This window comes from Anolis sagrei, chromosome 6, assembly GCF_037176765.1.
Source record: "Anolis sagrei isolate rAnoSag1 chromosome 6, rAnoSag1.mat, whole genome shotgun sequence".
Lineage (NCBI taxonomy): Eukaryota > Metazoa > Chordata > Lepidosauria > Squamata > Dactyloidae > Anolis > Anolis sagrei.
Genome location: NC_090026.1, coordinates 130909839 through 130929487, shown reverse-complemented (window position 1 = coordinate 130929487; position 19649 = coordinate 130909839). Strand labels below are relative to the sequence as shown.

General features: G+C 44.2%; 1 protein-coding gene across 2 annotated transcripts in view; it reads right to left on the bottom strand.

Moving 5' to 3' along the window:
* Nucleotides 1–19649, bottom strand: part of SMARCC1 (SWI/SNF related, matrix associated, actin dependent regulator of chromatin subfamily c member 1) — a 145318-nt gene that overhangs the window by 32209 nt on the left and 93460 nt on the right. For both annotated transcript variants that reach the window (XM_060782736.2, XM_060782737.2), the window contains exons 22-25: nt 13984–14045; nt 10084–10198; nt 5997–6151; nt 2976–3110 (exon numbers count right to left, since the gene is read on the bottom strand). In XM_060782736.2, the coding sequence (XP_060638719.2) occupies nt 2976–3110; nt 5997–6151; nt 10084–10198; nt 13984–14045 (467 nt within the window). The remainder of the gene's footprint in view (nt 1–2975; nt 3111–5996; nt 6152–10083; nt 10199–13983; nt 14046–19649) is intronic.

Genomic DNA, 19649 nt, shown 5'->3' with positions numbered 1-19649 from the left:
CACACCTAAATACACACACACACGCAAACCCCAGCAGAATAGACTTAAAACCCCACAAAATACATCATATATACAGATACACATACACTCATATACATATAGCCATGTATAAATATGTGAGAGGACGCCACAGGGAGGAGGGAGCAAGCTTCCTTTCTGCTTCCCTGGAGACTAGGACGCAAGGGAACAATGGCTTCAAACTACAAGAGAGGAGATTCCATCTGAACATGAGGAAGAACTTCCTGACTGTGAGAGCCGTTCAGCAGTGGAACTCTCTGCCCCGGAGTGTGGTGGAGGCTCCTTCCTTGGAAGCTTTTAAACAGAGGCTGGATGGCCATCTGTCAGGGGTGCTTTGAATGGAATATTCCTGCTTCTTGGCAGAATGGGGTTGGACTGGATGGCCCAGGAGGTCTCTTCCAACTCTTTGATTCTATGATTCTATGATTCTATATACAAATGCACACATTCACACGCACACACATATATATGCACAAACACACCAATATACACATATACACACATACATATACATACACACAAATATACATACACACTTATGTACACATACATGCACACATACATATATACACATGCAACACATGTACACAATATGCATGTACACATATAAACACACAAATACACAGATATGTACACACACACATATACACCCACATAAACACATATATACACACACAAATCACATGTACACAGACAGAGCCACAGCAACGTGTGGCAGGGGACGGCTAGTCTATATAAATAAAAATGTAATGTTTGTTTGTGGGATTAGCAGAACTCAAAAACCACTGGACGAATTGACACCAAATTTGGACACAAGACACCTAACAACCCAATGTATGTCCTTCACTCAAAATAAATGATTTTGTCATTTGGGAGTTGTAGTTGCTGCGATATATAGTTCACCTACAATCAAAGAGCATTCCGAACTCCATCAACGAGGGAATTGAACCAAACTTGGCACACAGGACTCCCATGACCAACAGAAAATATTGGGTTTGATGGGCATTGACCTTGAGTTTGGGTGTTGTAGTTCACCTACATCCAGAGAGCACTGTGGACTCAAACAATGATGGATCTGGACCAAACTTGCCACAAGAACTCAATACGCCCAAATATGAACACAGATGGAGTTTGGGGGAAATAGACCTTGACATTTGGGAGTTGTAGTTACTGGGGTTTATAGTTCACCTACAATCAAAGAGCGTTCTGAACCCCACCAACGACATAATTGGGCCAAACTTCCCACAAAAAACCCCCATGACGAACAGAAAATACTCAAGGCCATCCAGTCCAACTCCCTTCACCAGGGCAAGAAAATGTAATCAAAGCCCTCCTGACAAAGAGCCAGCCTGCCATAGATGTAGATAGATATGATTCACACACACAGATATAGAATCATAGATTTGGAAGGGACCTCTGAAGAAGGACAATTGTATGTTGCATGTTCCAGGGTGGGCAAACCAGACACTCTCCACATCAACACTGATAAGGAAACAGCAAGAAATACTGTTTACCCACAAGCAGGAAGACATTACATATATTAGAAACCAATACTTTCTCATTACTTTATTTTCCAGATCAACAGACTGGGCCACAGCAATGCGTGGCAGGGGATGGCTAATAATAATAATAATAATAATAATAATAATAATAATAATACTTTATTTATACCCCGCCACCATCTCCCCAATGGGGACTCGGAGCGGCTTACATGGGGCCAAGCCCGGACAACATATTACAGCAAAACAAAACCAAAACATAAACAACAAGCTACATCATCAAAATTACATTAAAAAAACATATGAATACAATAACAAAATAACATTACAATAAACACAGTTGCAGTAACAGTGGGCGGGCCACATGTACAGGATAAAATGTTTAAAAACTCTAGTGAGATATAATTAGGAGCAAGTTATTTGCAGGTAGCTCATTTCAAATTTCACAATTTCAACCAAAAGGAGGAAACCATGAGAATGAACAAAATCTGGCTCCCCAGAATTCCTTTTCTGAGATGAACATTCAGAAAAGGAATTCCAGACAAGCAACCATCAGTGACAGCTAACACCTCCCAACAAAGGATTCCCCCAGGCAACAGCCAGCCAGGTTTTGAAGCTGCAAGGCCATTCAATGCTAATCGAGGTGGACAATTGCAACATTCACACTTGCCTCCAACAGACAAGAGTTCTTTCTCCCACCCTGGACATCATTCCACAGGTATATAAACCCCACTTGCCTTGTTTCCAACAGACCCCTCAACCTTTGAGGGTGCTTGCTATAGGTGTAGGCAAAATGTGAGGAGAGAATGCTGCTGGAACATGGCCAGACAGCCCGGAAAACTCACACCAGAGATTCCAGCCATGAAAGCCTTCAACAATACATTATTATTATTATTATTATTATTATTATTATTATTATTATTATCCTACTTTTTCTTTCCACAAGGAGACTCAAAGTTGGGAGGGAACCCCAGAGGCCATTCATTCCAACCACTTTCTGCCATGCAGGAAGACACAATCTTAAGCCCTCCAACCTCCAGAGAAGGACTCCCAGGTGGCCTATATTGCCTACTTTTGGGAGAGAAGGGCGGCATATAAATGCCGGAAATAAATAAACAAACAAACAAATAAATAAATGGCCGGCCAGCCTCTGTTTATGAGGCTTTAGCCCCAGCTTGGAAAATCCCTCTTCTGGATTGAAACTCTCAGGATTCCCCATTCACAATGGTCACTGGGATTCTTGGAAAGGGTATTCAACCATTTCTCCATGCCCTGGTTTTAGAGCAACAGGTGAAATGTCCCTATTGTAAGGGCATTATCACCCTCTTTTGATGCAAAGGGTCCATCCAAGACCGCAGTTTAATGGTTCGGTGGAGAAGGCCTAACTATTTTCAGGGAGAATGGGGTTTTTGGGAACCTCTTTGAGGGTATACATGGGATGAACATGCTCAAGCTTACCGCCTCTTTCTCTCTGTCCATGATGGTTTCCAGCTCCTCGAAATGGCGGAGTTTGATCTCCAGCTTCTTCATCTGTGTCTCAACCAGGAGGGCCACCAAGGACTTGATCTTCCTCTCCTCGACAGCCGCAAGATGCTGAGGGGGGAAACACATACATTCTGTGTGGTTTGGCAAGTCAGGCAGGGCAATGCAAACAGGAGAAGTGCACTAGATGTGTGATTCCGACAAAACATTCATGTTTTCACATCCCCTCTTTTTAACCTTACAACGGTGACCATCCTGAGATTTCTCCAGTCCTACTGAACCCTCTGATTTGATGTTAAGGCCTTTTGTAAAAATGTACACAAGTCGGCTTTGAAACTGCCTTAAGGTGCACAAAGGGAGGTGAATTGGGAGGTGACTGCTTTCTATGCTATTTACAATAATTTTCCCAGGGAACTTTCAAAGGACAAAGTGGCCTTTCCTCTATCCCACTGCATTTGTGACCGGCCCAGAGTGGTCATCTCCCGGTCACCGAATAATTGAATTTGAAACTATGTAAGTACATTATCTTGTCGCTTATTACAACAAATGAGCAAATTAGATTGCCACTGACGGAGTAACTTCATTCCGATGTTTCCACAAATTGAATCACTCATGTTAGGAGATCCTAAGAGACCATTCACTGGGGTTTTGATTTTTGGGATTGCTCCCAAGATGGCCCAAAATGGGTATTTGGGTTGTTAATTGCGGTCACATTGGTTTTGAGTTACAAAAACCATACGAAGGGGAGCTCTGGTCCAATGGATGGCGCTGCTCAGCCTTTGCAAACTCAGGACACAAGTGGACTTCCTTGACTGAGGCAAGACCGTCTTCTCCTTCTGATATGGCAGGTATGAGCCAATTTGGGCCCTCCCTCCAGGTGTTTTGGGCTTCCACTCCCACAATTCCTAACAGCCTACTTGCTATTTATTTATTTATTTACAACTTTTATATTCTGCCCTTCTCGCCCCGCAGGGGACTCAGGGCGGATCACAGTGTACACATCTGGCAAACATTCAATGCCAATTTTGACATACAAACATATACAGACATACACAGAGGCTATTTAACTTTTTCTGGCCGCCAGGGGAGCTGTCGCTTTCATCTTTCATCTGCGATGCTGAAGAAGTGCTTCCGCATTCCCCACATGCTTCCCCGCTGGAAGGCTCTGCTGGAGTCTTCTTTATGGCCTCATAAATTAGTTAATTTAGCCTCCCCCCACTTTAAGGTGGTACCTAATTTTCCTACTTGACAGATGCAACTGTCTCTCGGGTTGCAAAGGTCGACAACAGGCTACACACAATTGGTTGGAAACCCACTCCAACCCGGGCTGGCTTCGAACTCATGACCTTTTGGTCAGAGTGAGCTTAATGCAGCTGACACTCAGCCTGCTGCGTCACAATCCCGGTAGGAGTTGTAGAAGTTGAAGTCCAAAGCACCTGGATGGGGGGCCAAGTTGGCCCAGGCCTGTGATATGGCCAAGTACCACCATTGTTTTCCACCAGTCTGGCCTTCACATAATACATAGGTAATACCACCACCCCCATTGTGTCAGCTCCGCGCTTTGTCTCCGAGCACAAGTCAAAGTGCTGGTCTTGACCTATAAAGCCCTATACGGTTCTGACCCAACTGACTTGTCTGAATGTATCTCCCTCTATGCCCGCCTCAGACTTTAAGATTGTCTAGGGCAGTGGTCCTCAACCTTCCTAATGCCGCGACCCCTTAATACAGTTGTTCCTCATGTGGTGGTGACCCCCAACCAGAACCCTAACATTATGAATCGCCATGTAAATAATGATCTGCAGGATGTACTTTCATTCACTGGAGCAAATTTGGCACAAATACCCAGTATGCCCAAATTTGAATACTGATGGGGTTGGCGGGGGGGGGGGGGGATTGATTTTGTCATTTGGGAGTTGTAGTTGCTGGGATTTACAGTGAACCTGCAAACAAAGAGCATTCTGAACCCCACCAACAATGGAATTGAACCAAAGTTGGCACACAGAACTCCCATGACCAACAGAAAATACTGGAAGAGTTTGGTGGGCATTGACCTTGAGTTTGGGAGTTGTAGTTCGCTACATGCAGAGAGCACTGTGGATTCAAAGAAGGATGGATCTGGACCAAATTTGGCACGGATACTCAATATGCCCAAATGTGAACACTGGTGGAGTTTGGGGAAAATAGGCCTTGACATTTGGGAGTTGTGGTTTTGTGATGGTCCTTGGTGACCCCTCTGACACCCTCTCGTGACCCCCCTAGGGGTCCCGGCCCCCAGGTTGAGAAACACTGGTCTAGGGAGGCCCTGCTCTCGGTCATTCTCACCCTGAGATGCACCCTGCTGCCATTCCATCACAATGCCCTCCTGATAAGGTTTGGTGGGAGCTGGCCAAGGTAGCAAAGCCGTGTTTTGGAAAGGAAGCTCCAGCCAAGGAGTGGGCGTCGCAGGTGAGCTTGACGAAAAGTGGGGATTCTTTCTGTTGCCTTGGCAACCAGAAAACTGAGAATGGAGCTGGAAAAAAGTGTGAGTTTTGCAGTCTGCGCTGAAAGAAACCCACAAAGGCTTGCTGTCTTCCCAGCACTCAAAGCCCTGCACAAGAATCTGCTCGAGACCCAATTTGTCGCTGGAATGTGTTACGCTCTTCCTCCGCGGCATTTATTGGCTCATGCGGAAGGGTGCGCTTGGCCCAATGTTTGGGTCTTCAAACCCTCAAAAGAAAGCGGGTATCTAATTCTGGCAAACAGGGAAAGGGTGGAAGCAGTTCCACATTTTCTGGAAGGAATCCCTCTCCCTCTCTCTCTTTCCTTTGAGTGAGCCTACAATGGAAGCCTTAAATTTCATGATAAGATTCATCCAGCTGAAGCCGGGGAGCACAAGTGGCGCATTTTAAGGCGCAAGGGACAGGAACCGGCCCTGGCACTTGGCAACAATGGGGCCGTTTCAAAAGCGGGGCCGGAAATTGGGGCGCGCGGTGGACGTCCGGTCGGCACAGGACAAACCTTGGCTTTGGTGGCGGCGGAGGCGAGAGCGGCAGCTGCGGCCGTGGCCACGTTCCCTTCGGAGATTTCGTGCTCCACTCGCTTCTTCCCAGCGTCGCCCTCCTTGTCTTTGCAGACATCAAGGTTCTCCTTGTTCTCTTCGGCCTCCTTCTCATCTAGGTTGGAAAAAGGACCCCACGGTTAGTCACGGGCGCCCCTTGGCCACCACTGCTGCCACTGAAACACCTCACGAGCTTCAGCCTAACTGATGTACCACCCAATTTGTGCAGTGCTTTTGGTGTAAACGAGAATAGAAGGAGAGAGAGTAAGGAAAAGCATGCGCTGTATATACTTGTGTACAGACAATCCCTGGGTTACAGGGTTGTTCTTAAGTTGAATTGGTATGTAAGTTGGAACAGGTACATTTTAAAGTGTAACTCCACCCAAAGATGTATGTATGTGTGTGTTTGTGTGTGTGTGTATGTACACATGCATATATACATATACATATACATACATAGAATCATAGAATCCAAGAGTTGGAAGAGACCTCATGGGCCATCCAGTCCAACCCCATTCTGCCAAGAAGCAGGAATATTGCATTCAAAGCACCCCTGACAGATGGCCATCCAGCCTCTGTTTAAAAACTTCCAAAGAAGGAGCCTCCACCACACTCCGGGGCAGAGAGTTCCACTGCTGAACGGCTCTCACAGTCAGGAAGTTCTTCCTCATGTTCAGATGGAATCTCCTCTCTTGTAGTTTGAAGCCATTGTTCCGCGTCCTAGTCTCCAGGGAAGCAGAAAACAAGCTTGCTCCCTCCTCATCTCTGTGGCTTCCTCTAACATATTTATACATGGCTATCACATCCCCTCTCAGCCTTCTCTTCATATACATATACATATACATATATATTTATAAGCTTTGGATCACATAGGGAAGGATGAACACTCCTGTGGTTTGTTGTAAATTTTTCAGGCTGCATGGCCATGTTCCAGAAGCATTGTCTCCTGACCTCACAATCTCTGAGGATGCCTACCATAGATGCAGGCAAAACACCAGGAGAGAATGCTTCTGGAACATGGCCATACAGCTCAAAACGCTTACAACCCAGTGATTTTGGCCATGAAAGCCTTCAACAATGGTGTTTCTTCTGTTGCATGTGTCTCTGTTCAGAAGATTTCACCACACTTTCTGTCCCCTTAATTATTGAATTTTGGAAATTTTGGCTTGTTGTGGAAACAAGGACTGGAGATAAAGCTTCAAAGGAGGCATCTTTTCCCCATGATAATAAGTCTTCCAGGAGTGGATTTCCCTTCCTTCCCAGGTGCAATTTCCTCTCACTTTCTGTGCTTTTGCCTGTTTGTCACTTTGCTGTTTGTAATTCGGGGACTACTTCTATACATTCACATATTTATTTATTTACCATATTTGTACCCTGCCCTTCTCACCTTGGAGGGGTCTCAAAGCAGTCTTACAACAGGTAGCAATTCAATGCCATACACACATATATTAAAAATAAATAATTATAATTAGAACTAAACAATCAAAACATCAATTAAAATTATGTCACTCAAATCATAATTCAGGGCCATTCCAGCAGCTTGACTGTCAAGTCATTCCTTTTAATGTCTTATCGAATGTTTGGTCAGACTTAATGCCATGCAACAGTTCCATGGCTGGGTTTTCTGACAGTCTCCAGAGCTGGGACTTGGGATCAGGGCGCCTGAGTCTCGCCTTGGTTTTACAGACAAAGTTAATGAGGTTCTTCTCAGAAGGGGCATCGCTGTTCCGCATTGTTTCCATTATTCAAATGGATCTCCTCTCGGTCTCAGTGCTAAAAGCTTTTCCGAGATACACACACACACACACACATACATGTTTCAACTAGGACCCCCCTTCCATATCTGCAGAAAATATTGTCAGAAATATTTAAAATTAACTAGGTATTTTTAATTACAAAAATCTGATTCAAGCACTGAGAGGATTAAATGGATACAACGATTCAGCTGTAGTTCAATGTAAGCAGGTATGACTGTAGCTTAGTAGCCCTCAGTCTGTGAGAGCTCACTGTGGGAGAAGGGCCTCAGTGTGTTAGTAGGTCTCAGTATGAGTACACCTCAGTGTTAGTTCGCCTCAGTGTGAGAGGCGTCAGCCTGAGGGAGCCCTCAGTGCAAGCAAACCTCAGTGAGAGAAGCCTCAGTGTGTTGGTAGGCCTCCGTCTGAGAAGGCCTCAGTGTTAGTTCGCCTCAGTCTGAGAGCCCTCAGTGGGAGAAGGCCTCAGTGGGAGAAAGGCCTCAGTGTGAGGTATGCCTCAGTGTTAGAAGCCCTCAGTATGAGAAGGCATGATGTGAGAAGCTTTGGTGAGAGGAAGCCTCATGTTGAAGGTCTAGTGTGCAAAGCTCCAGTGTGTATGCTGCTGTGTAAAAAGCTACTGTGTGAAGCTCCTGTGTAACTTTGGAGTGAGAAGAGGCTCTGTGAGAGCAAAGCTGTTTATCTGCATGAAAAAGAATCCCAGAATAGAAGCAAAGAAGAACTTTATTTGTGTCATAGAAACCTTTTTCTTGTAAATAGTACAACCATATTATTTTGCTATAAAGAAAAGTCTCCCATGGAAGAGACAACATTGGTCTGTGTGTTTTTGTTCTTTTTATCACTTTTGGCTACTGGTGCTGAGTCATGCTGCTAATAATAATTTACTGTGCTGTACATTTATGAGGAGGGTCTTTCATTAATAATAATAATAATAATAATAATAATAATAACAACAACAACAACTTTATTTATACCCCGCCACCATCTCCCCAAGGGACTCGGTGCGGCTTACATGAGGCCAAGCCCACAGTACATCAGTAAACAAAAGCAATAACAAAAACAATCAATACAAAGCAATTAATATAAATCACATAAACAAAAATAAACAATAAACAATAACAGTAAAAACCTATGGCCGGGCCAAATGTAATAATTTAAAATTTAAATTTTTTTAAAAATAATGCTGGGCATAAACAAGGTAGGGTTTTTCAAAGAGAGATGAGGGAACGCCGTCAGTCCTAAATCAGTGGTAAAGTGCATTTTGAGGGCATATTGCTGAGAGTTTTCCTTATTCTGGGAAGGCACACTGGAACAACCACGTTTTCAGGGTCCTCCTAAAGATTGCCAGAGTTGGGGCATGTCTGATGTCTTTGGGAAGAGAGTTTGAGTTGGGGGGCCACCACTGAGAAGGCCCTCTCCCTTGTCCCCACCAATCGCGCCTGCGATGCAGGTGGGAGCGTGAGCAGGGCCTCTCTGGATAATCGAAGAGATCATGTGGGTTCGTACACAGAATTGCGGTCACGCAGGTAGGAGGGTTCCAAACCGTTCAGGGCTTTGTAGGTAAGAACCTGCACCTTGAATTGGGACTGGAAAATGAACGGCAGCCAATGGAGCTCCTTAAACAGGAGAGTTGACCGCTCTCTGTAATAAACACCAGTTAGCAACCTGGCTGCCACCAGTTGTACCAATTGAAATTTCCTGGCCGTTTTCAAGGGCAGCCCCACGTAGAGTGCATTACAGTAATCCAATCTGGAGGTGACTAAGGCACTAAGGTGATTAGTAAGTCACTTGCCCAACATATATGACCCTGAACTTTGTGTGTAGATGTGTGAAAACATGTATAACAGCATGGAGAATGCATTTCTGGCCCAAGAATACCAGAGAGGCTCTAGAAAAGCTTTAGAGGGGTTTTTTTTTTTGTCAGACATGGATCAATGAAATGAAGGGTGGCAGTCCTTAAATAGTAGGAGGGTCATACTATAGTTTGAATTAATTTAAATGACACAGTTTGCACTGAGAGAGTTTCAGAGAATACCACAAGATGCTCAAGAAGTGACTCCTTCCCTGGGGAACATGGACGAAGTACAAACGAATAGCCTGCTTGCCTATTCCCTCATGCATTGAGGATGGAGCAAGGTCTCAGCGATGGGAATATGTAACATGTTCATATTCATATTAGTCTGGGTTGGTTTAGCTCAAACAATACAGTCAAGTGTCCAACCTGTACCAGAACACTATGGAAAACTATTTCAAGTCGATGTAAACTAGGATGGGGAGGGAAGCTACCATGTCCTACCTGTCTTAGAGTCCTGAGTGGCTTCCCCATCCTGTTCCTTTTCGGCACTTCTCTCCTCCTCTGCTTCCTGGGCCTTGTTTCCATCTCCTGCTTCATTCTCTCCTTTGTTTTCTACCTATAGCGTGGGAAACAAGAAACAAACTCCTTGACAACGTTAACATTCTCTTTCCATACATAACCATGGATGGCTGTAGAAGCTGAATCCCACTTTAACAGGATCCAGTTCTACAAATATGATTTTCTCGTTGACGGTTGTACAAACACAAACTCTGAGGCACATAAAGAAACATTTCAAAGAAGCAGTTGTGTTAGTCTCCTGCAGCATAAAAACAAGGGAAGACAGGAAAAAGATAGGCAGCAATACTTTTAAAACAGTGGTTCCCAAGAGACCTAAAATAAGAGGGACAAGAGACCTAAAATAAGTTCTGCGGTTGGGTGTATGTGTTGCCATAAGAGGAGAGGGAGAGAAGGAAGGAAGGAGTCCAGCACCCTTCGCGGCTTCCCCAGCACACCGTTGGAGGAGACTGAGAGAGAAGAGAGTCCTCTAAAGAAATTCTATCTACCTATCTATCTATCTATCTATCTATCTATCTATCTCATGTCAGGAGTGACTCGAGAAACTGCAAGACGTTTCTGGTGTGAGAGAATTGGCCGTCTGCAAGGACGTTGCCCAGGGAATGTTTCCCCACATGTTTTTGATGTTTTACCATCCTTGTGGGAGGCTTCTCTCATGTCCCTGCATGGGGAGTTGGAGCTGACAGAGGGAGCTCATCCATGCTCGCCCCAGATTCGAACCTGCGACCTGTCAGTTTTCAGTCCTGCCGGCACAAGGGTTTAACCATTTGTGCCACTGGAGACTCCTAATAATAATAATAATAATAATAATAATAATAATCTCCCATTGCCAGAAATCAGTCGTAATGGGAAAGCAGCCCTTTGTAAGACTCTGTTTAGTCCCCAATAATAATAATAATAATAATAATAATAATAATAATAATAATAAGCTCCCATTGCCACAAATCAGTTGTAATGGGAAAGCAGCCCTTTGTAAGACTCTGTTTAGTCCCCCAAAGTTGTAGTAGTAGTAGTAGTAATAATAATAATAATAATAAACTCCCATTGCTACAAATCAGTTGTAACAGGAAAGAGCCCTTTGTAAGACTCTGTTTAGTCCCCCAAAGTTGTAGTAGTAGTAGTAGTAGTAATAATAATAATAATAAACTCCCATTGCTACAAATCAGTTGTAACAGGAAAGAGCCCTTTGTAAGACTCTGTTTAGTCCCCCAAAGTTGTAGTAGTAGTAGTAGTAATAATAATAATAATAATAAACTCCCATTGCTACAAATCAGTTGTAACAGGAAAGAGCCCTTTGTAAGACTCTGTTTAGTCCCCCAAAGTTGTAGTAGTAGTAGTAGTAGTAATAATAATAATAATAAACTCCCATTGCTACAAATCAGTTGTAACAGGAAAGAGCCCTTTGTAAGACTCTGTTTAGTCCCCCAAAGTTGTAGTAGTAGTAGTAGTAATAATAATAATAATAATAAACTCCCATTGCCACAAATCAGTTGTAATGGGAAAGCAGCCCTTTGTAAGACTCTGTTTAGTCCCCCAAAGTTGTAGTAGTAGTAGTAGTAGTAGTAGTAGTAGTAATAATAATAATAAACTCCCATTGCTACAAATCAGTTGTAACAGGAAAGAGCCCTTTGTAAGACTCTGTTTAGTCCCCCAAAGTTGTAGTAGTAGTAGTAGTAGTAGTAATAATAATAATAATAAACTCCCATTGCTACAAATCAGTTGTAACAGGAAAGCGCCCTTTGTAAGACTCTGTTTAGTCCCCCAAAGTTGTAGTAGTAGTAGTAGTAGTAATAATAATAATAATAAACTCCCATTGCTACAAATCAGTTGTAACAGGAAAGAGCCCTTTGTAAGACTCTGTTTAGTTCCCCAAAGTTGTAGTAGTAGTAGTAGTAGTAGTAATAATAATAATAATAATAATAATAAGCTCCTATTGCCTGTTCCAGGTGTTATTTGGGGTGCTGATTCAGAAAATTGCATTGGATAGACCACATCAGCTCTAGGTTATTAAATATGGTATTTTGTGGATGAGCAGATGGTGACTACTGGATGGCATATGTTCTGTATCAGAAACCAGAGCTGATGTGGTCTATCCAACGCAATTTTCTGAATCAGCAACCCAAATAAACAAACTGAATCCAAAGTTGACCAAAAACTGATTCATAACTCTTTTGGTGCCAATGTTGGAGAGTGGCCCCTGGTCAAAAAAAGGTTGGGAACAACTGTTCTAAAACAACGTGTTTTCTTTCTTTTTTGCATGAGCTTTCATGAGTATAAACCAGGCCTGGGCAAACTTTGGCCCCTTCCTTTCCCTTTTTCCTTTCTACTTAAGGAAAAAGGGAAAGGAAGGGGCCAAAGTTTGCCCATACCTGGTGTGAGAGAATTGGGGGGCTGAGGGGAGGAAGGGGCCTGAGGCTGTTAGGAATTGTGGGAGTTGAAATCCAAGACCCATGGAGGGCTGAAGTTTGCCCATGCCTGGTATAAACCCACTTCTTTTGTGGCTATAAAGTGGCTATATAGCTATGAAACCTCGTGCACAAAGAGTGCAAGAAAGGTGCTGCCACATTTTTTGCATTTCCTTTCTCCTTTTCATGAAAATAAAGAGACTGAGACACTACAAAGAGCTCTAAGTGTGAGATACACAAACTGCAACTGATGTCACACACACAAAAGAAAAAGTTAGCAATTGCTTTCTTATTGAGAAAGACTCTCAATAAATCCAGACTAGGAATGAACTGCTTGCAACCCTCCATTAATTGTCCCCTTTCATTTAAGTTTCTCTTGCCCACCAACCAAAACAACACCAAATATAATGAACTGACATTCAATGGCACCAAGTCAACTTCGTCATATTCATGGCTATATCTGTGCATAGAGAATGAATAATCAAAACCATCAGATGGATGTCTGCACTTTCAACTGGTACCTGCTCAAACCAATTCTCTTTGCCACGAACGCCCAGGAAGCGGTAGCTTTTATTAATGTAGAGTTGCTAAGAAGGCAGCGAATTGAAAAAGAGGCAGCCAGCATGGCATCGGGAACTCATATATTCAAACTGGGCTTTTAAAAAAAGGATTATATTTAACTGCAAAGGTTCCAAGGGGAAGAAATGCTTCCCAATGAACTAATGACAGAAATCACCTGGTTTCATTCAACAAAGAATTGTCAAGGCCTGCAGCCGCCAGTTTCCATGCAGATGCCCTGAAAAAACCTTTACCCTTTAAAAAGAAACCCTAACAAAGCCATGAACAATAATGCAAGTGAGTAAGAGCCACAAAAAATCCACGTTGTTTGAATCTTATTAATAAACTAGCTTGGAGAACCGACAATGTCCGGGTTATTTGAGAAAGGCATTGTTTGGGTTGTTGTAGGTTTTTCAGACATTCACACCTACCTCCAACAGACAGGAGTTCTTTCTCCCACCCTAGATTTTCCACAGATATATAAACCCAATTTTCCTAGTTTCCAACAGAACTCACAACCTCTGAGGATGCCTGCCAGAGATGAAGGCTTCTAGAATATGGCCATACAGCCTGAAAAACCTACAACAACCCAGTGATTCCGGTCATGAAAGCCTTCGTCAATACAGCATAGAATTCACTCTCTTTGGCACAAGTGAATTCATAGTTATGATCGATAGTCATAGATAAATGAATTCATAGATATGAGTCCCCTGGTTATGAGGGACTCGCTTGACCAACCAACCAGCTCCATGATCTTGTGATGCTGGGGCTCGGTTGTTTAGAATACGAAAACATCTTAGTGATTAATTTATTTGGATCGTGAAAAACCGAACCAAAAAATCTGCATAGGCAGTGTCCAGACCTTGATTTTGTCTGCCTGCGGTTCCTCCGCCTCCGTCTCCATCTTCTCTTGCTCAGGTCCATCTGTAAGGCAGAAAACCAAGGCTCAATAAGAAGCAGCAGGCTGCATAGCAATAGCAAAAGTCCATTATCATCATCATCATTATCTGTATTTATATACCGCTTTTATTGCTTGCATGCTGGTTGCTCTTGCTTGCATGCTCAGTGTGGAACACATCTCACCACACTAAAACAGTGGATGTGGCTCTTAATGAGACATGCCGCATGATCACAGGGTGTCTGTGCCCTACACCACTAGAGAAATTACACTGCCTAGCTGGTATTACACCACCTGACATCCGCCAGGAAGTGGCAGCCAATGGTGAAAGGACCAAGGCAGAGACATCTCCAGCTCATCCCCTGTTTGGGTATCAGCCAGCATGTCAACGACTTAAATTCAGACATAGTTTTCTAAGATCTACAGAGACACTCGCTGGAACACCTCAGCAAGCGAGAGTCCAAAAGTGGCAGGCTCAAACCCAGAACCTCAACCAATGACTGATACGAAATGAGAGACTCCCCCCGGGGCACACAGAGGACTGGGCGACTTGGAAGGCGCTGAACAGACTGCACTCTGGCACCACGAGATGCAGAGCCAACCTTCAGAAATGGGGCTACAAAGTGGAATCCTCGACATGCGAGTGTGGAGAAGAGCAAACCACTGACCACCTGCTGCAATGCACCCTGAGCCCTGCCACATGCACAATGGAGGACCTTCTTGCAGCAACACCAAAAGCACTCCAAGTGGCCAGATACTGGTCAAAGGACATTTAATCAACTACCAAACTCACACATTTTGTATCTTCTCTGTTTGTTTGCTTTGTTCTGTTAGAAATGTAATATAACTGACTGGCTGCCCTCACACGAGAAATAAAAATACCGCTTTTCTCGCCTCGGGGAGACTCAAAGTGGTTTACAGCAAATAATGGCAAAATTCAATGACTCACATACATATAAACCAAATCACAGATCTAAACAAACATATAACTGAACATTAAAATCAATAAGGTAATTAAATATAAGATAAAACAATTCGACATGAAGACACAAAATTTAAAACCGCCAAATAAAAACATTATAATCATACGATCCAAACTCATAGACTGGAGCCATTCCAAATGTAGCTTGCACATATTCCATATTTACAGTGTTCCCTCACTTATTGCGGGTGTTATGTTCCAGGACCACCCACAAAAAGTGAAAATCCACAAAAATCTCAGGAGTGGGAACTCTCTCTAAACACGAGATTCATTTGTTTTTCCTACACCACTTATACATATAGCCCATAAGTCATTTTATACTCAATATTTTTAATAATTTTGTGCACAATGCAAGGTTTGCCTACACTAAACTACCAAAAAGCAAAGATGTCACTGTCTCAGCTACTGATGGAAACATTTGGGGAGGATTCTGGAATGCAAGACAAGCAATCCTCCTTCCCTAATAGTAGCTGTTCAAAGCTTGGCTCATCCTCAAGGAAAGTAAAAATACTGAGGTTTATATCCCAGGCAAGACAAATCTTACTGTAAATATCAGAAACCCATCAATGCTGCATTCCTCCTGGTGTAATCCCTCTCCAATAAATAACAACAACAATAATAAAACTTTATTTATACCCCGCTACCATCTCCCCAAGGGACTCGGTGCGACTTACATGAGGCCGAGCCCACAATACAAACAATACAAGCAATAACAGGTACAATACAAAGCAATAAAAAAATAAATCACATACACAAATAGCATAAACATTAAACAAGGTACAGGAAACTATTGGCCACATGGCTTAAGAACACAGAATCATAGACTCCTAAAGTTGGAAGTGATCTTGTGGGCCATCCAGTCCAAACCCATTCTGCCAAGAAGCAGGAAAATCACAATCAAAGCACCCCGACAGATGGCCATCCAGCCTCTGTTTGAAAGCCTCCAAAGAAAGAGCTTCCACCACACTCCGGAGCACAGAGTTCCACTGCTGAATAGCTCTCACAGTGAGGAAGTTCTTCCTCATGTTCAGGTGGAATCTCCTTCCTTTCCTGTAGTTTGAAGCCTTTGTTATTATGCATCCTAGTCTCCAGGGCAGCAGAAAGGAAGCCTGCACCCTCCTCCCTAGGACTTCCCCTCACATTTTGATCCATAGCCCTCATCCTGTCTCCTCTCAGCCTTGTCTTCTGCAGGCTCAACATGCCCAGCGCTTTAAGCTGCTCCTCATGGGCTTCTTCTCCAGACCCTGAATCCTTTGAGTCACCTTCTTCCTCTGGACACATGCCAGTTTAGAGTCAACATCTCCCTTCAGTTGTGATGCCCAGAATTGGACACAATGTGATTCCAGGTGTGTCTGACCAAGGCAGAAGAGAGCATGGGTAGCATATACTTCCCTGGACCTAGATACTAGACTCCTATTGATGCAGGCCAAAATCCCATTGGGTTTTTTAGCCGCCGCATGGCATTCCTGGCTTGGGTTCCCCTTCCTCCCCACGAGGACTCCCAAGATCTTTATTACATGTCCTGCTGTCAAGTCAGGCATCATCGTAAAGCATCGTCCCCCATTCTGTCTCTTTGCATTTTCTTTTTTCTGTCTCAGTGGCATATTTTGCATTTGTCCCTCTTGAACTTCATTTTGTCAGTTTTGGCCCATCTCTCGAACACGAATGAAGCCTGTAAGCTGAAGTCCATCACCCAGAACTCAGGTCAATGCGCTGGAGGATATGTTTCTGAAAGGGAAGGCATAGGAATGGCTGGGGATCTCTCCCTGGAAGAAGAGCGATGAGAGAGGCTTGTGTGCCAGCCAAAAGCCAGCCAGGACGCTTTCCTTCCTTCCTTCCTTCCTTCCTTCCTTCCTTCCTTCCTTCCTTCCTTCCTTCCTTCCGCTCCTATAGCGATGCATCTGAGTATAACAACCAAAGCCCTGTTTGCAACTTAAGAAGCTTGTTGTGGGCCTGGCCTCCCTAGAGCATTTCCGACTGTCTTTTGAGTTGGATCGATGGGGGTTAAGAGCCTCTCATTAATACTTTTGCATGATTAAAAGGATGGTGGATTGATCTGGACAGAAAGCTCCCAGTGGATCCAAGGAGCAGAGCAGAGTCATCGTCCCACTGGATTCTGCTTTGGTCAGGCTTTTTTCACCCAGAATAATAGCCCTCCGTCCAGTTCTGGGCAAGAATGAGGGGGGCAGGATGGAAGGCGTCCAGAGAAGGAAGAACAAAATGGGCAAACATCTGGAAGCTATGAATCCCGCTGAGGAAAAAGCTTAGAGATCTGGAGATGTTTAGCTTGGAGATGGAAGGTCGAGAGAATGGGATGTGAGAGCTGGGATTCAATATTTAGAAGGAGGTCCCATTGAGGAGGAAGGAGATAGGCTTGTTTTCTGGAGACCAGGACACAACAGGGTGAAGGATTCAAAATGCAGGAAGAGATCCCACCTAAACATTAGGAAGAATCAATGTTTTGTCGAAGGCTTTCACGGCCGGAAGTCTACATAGGAACCACCAAACGCAGCCGCATTGCCCAAACACGAATCAAGGAACATGAAAGGCACTGCAGACTGAGTCAAGCAGAGAAGTCAGCCATAGCAGAGCACACGATGGACACAACAGATTATTTGGGAACACAGAAATGTTGGACCACTCTCACAACCACCATGTCAGACTATGCAGAGAATCCACTGAAATCCACAAGTACGTGGACAGTTTCAACAGAAAGGGAAAAACTATGAAAATGAACAAAATCTGGCTACCAGTATTAAAAAACTCTAAAATCATATCAGTAAATAAAGGACAACACTTAAAAACTGGGGAATTCCGGGCAATAAACAATCTAGGACAGCTAATCACCTCCCAACAAAGGATTCTCCCAGACAGTAAGAAGCCTGCGAAAATCCTTTGTTGGAAGGTGATTAGCTAGAAATTAGAAGTGGGTGCTAGAAACAATATCATACAAAAACTGACTGGCACAACCTGGGGATCACAACCAGATACAGTGAAGACATCTGCCCTTGCGCTGTGCTACTCTGCTGCTGAGTACTCATGCCCAGTGTGGAACACATCTCACCACGCTAAAACAGTGGATGTGGCTCTTAATGAGACATGCCGCATTATCACGGGGTGTCTGCGCCCTACACCACTGGAGAAATTACACTGTTTAGCCGGTATTGCACCACCTGACATCCGCCGGGAAGTAGCAACCAACAGTGAAAGGACCAAGGCAGAGACATCTCCTGCTCAACCCCTGTTTGGGTATCAGCCAGCACATCAACGACTTAAATCAAGACATAGTTTTCTTGGAAGGCGCTAAACAGAATGCGCTCTAGCACCACGAGATGCAGAGCCAACCTTAAGAAATGGGGCTACAAAGTGGAATCCATGACACGCGAGTGTGGAGAAGAGCAAACCAGATCACCTAATGCAATGCACCCTGAGCCCCGCTACATGCACCATGGAGGACCTCCTTGCGGCAACACCAGAGGCACTCCAAGTGGCCAGAAACTGGTCAAAGGACATTTAATCAACTACCAAGCTTGCAAACTTTATGTTTTGTTTATTTGTTTGTTAAAAATGCAATACAACTATTTGGTTTGCTCCTGACACGATAAATAATAGCAAGAAGCCACACCCTAAAACTGCTGGGCCATCAAATGCTAATCAAGGTGGCCAACTGCAACATTCACACCTACCTCCAACAGACAAGAGTCCTTTCTCCCACCCAGGACATTCCACAGAGATATAAAACCCATTTTCCTAGTTTCCAACAGACCTCACAACCTCTGAGGATGCCTGCCATAGATGCAGGTGAAACGTCAGGAGAGAATGCTTCTGGAACATGATTATACAGCCTGGAATCCACGCAAGAACCCATTAGGAAGAATCTCCTGATGGTAAGAGATGATCTGCAGTGGGATATGTTGATTCGGAGTACAGTAGAGTCTCCTTCTCTGGAGGTTTTTAAGCAGAGGATGGATGGTCATCTGCTTGGAAGGCTAGGATTGTGTCTTCCTGCCTAGCAGAAGGGGGTCAGACTGGATAACCTTTGGGTACTCCTTCCAGTCTGCGATTTTAAAGTGTGTGTAGCAAGCAACACTTATGGATGCCCCCTCGGCCGCTCTCTTCACACCCGGTTCCGGGAAGCCTGGGGCAAGCCATGGGGACTTGCGATTATCCTTCCGGTCCCCGCTTCTGTTGGGATGCCAAAGCCCAGCTCCGGCAACGAGAAGCAGATTAAGCAAATTAAGTGTGTTTATGCACATTTCCTTAATTGCCATAATTTATAGGCCCAGGCCTGAACGTCTTGGCACAGAGTAAACAGTCCTAAGTAATTGCCGCTCAACACCTCCACGCGGCTTGTAAAGTAAGTTAATTAGATATATAAAACCCTCGCCGCGATCAATTAAGAGAACGTCTCAAGGCTAAGACGCAAGGCTGGAGGGTGGTTCCGGGAAGGTTCTCTGACTCGGTCCCAGATTTCTGCCAATGAAGGTTCTCTCCTGGGAGGCTGGCAGATGCCCACGGACCTTCTCATGGAAGGCAAGCACCTGGCATCTTTGGGGGCCTTCCATGGAAAAACCCATCCCTCTAAGGGCCTCGGACCATTCCAGGGCTGCCCTCCCAATCCCTTATCTCCTGGTTTGCAGATGATCTG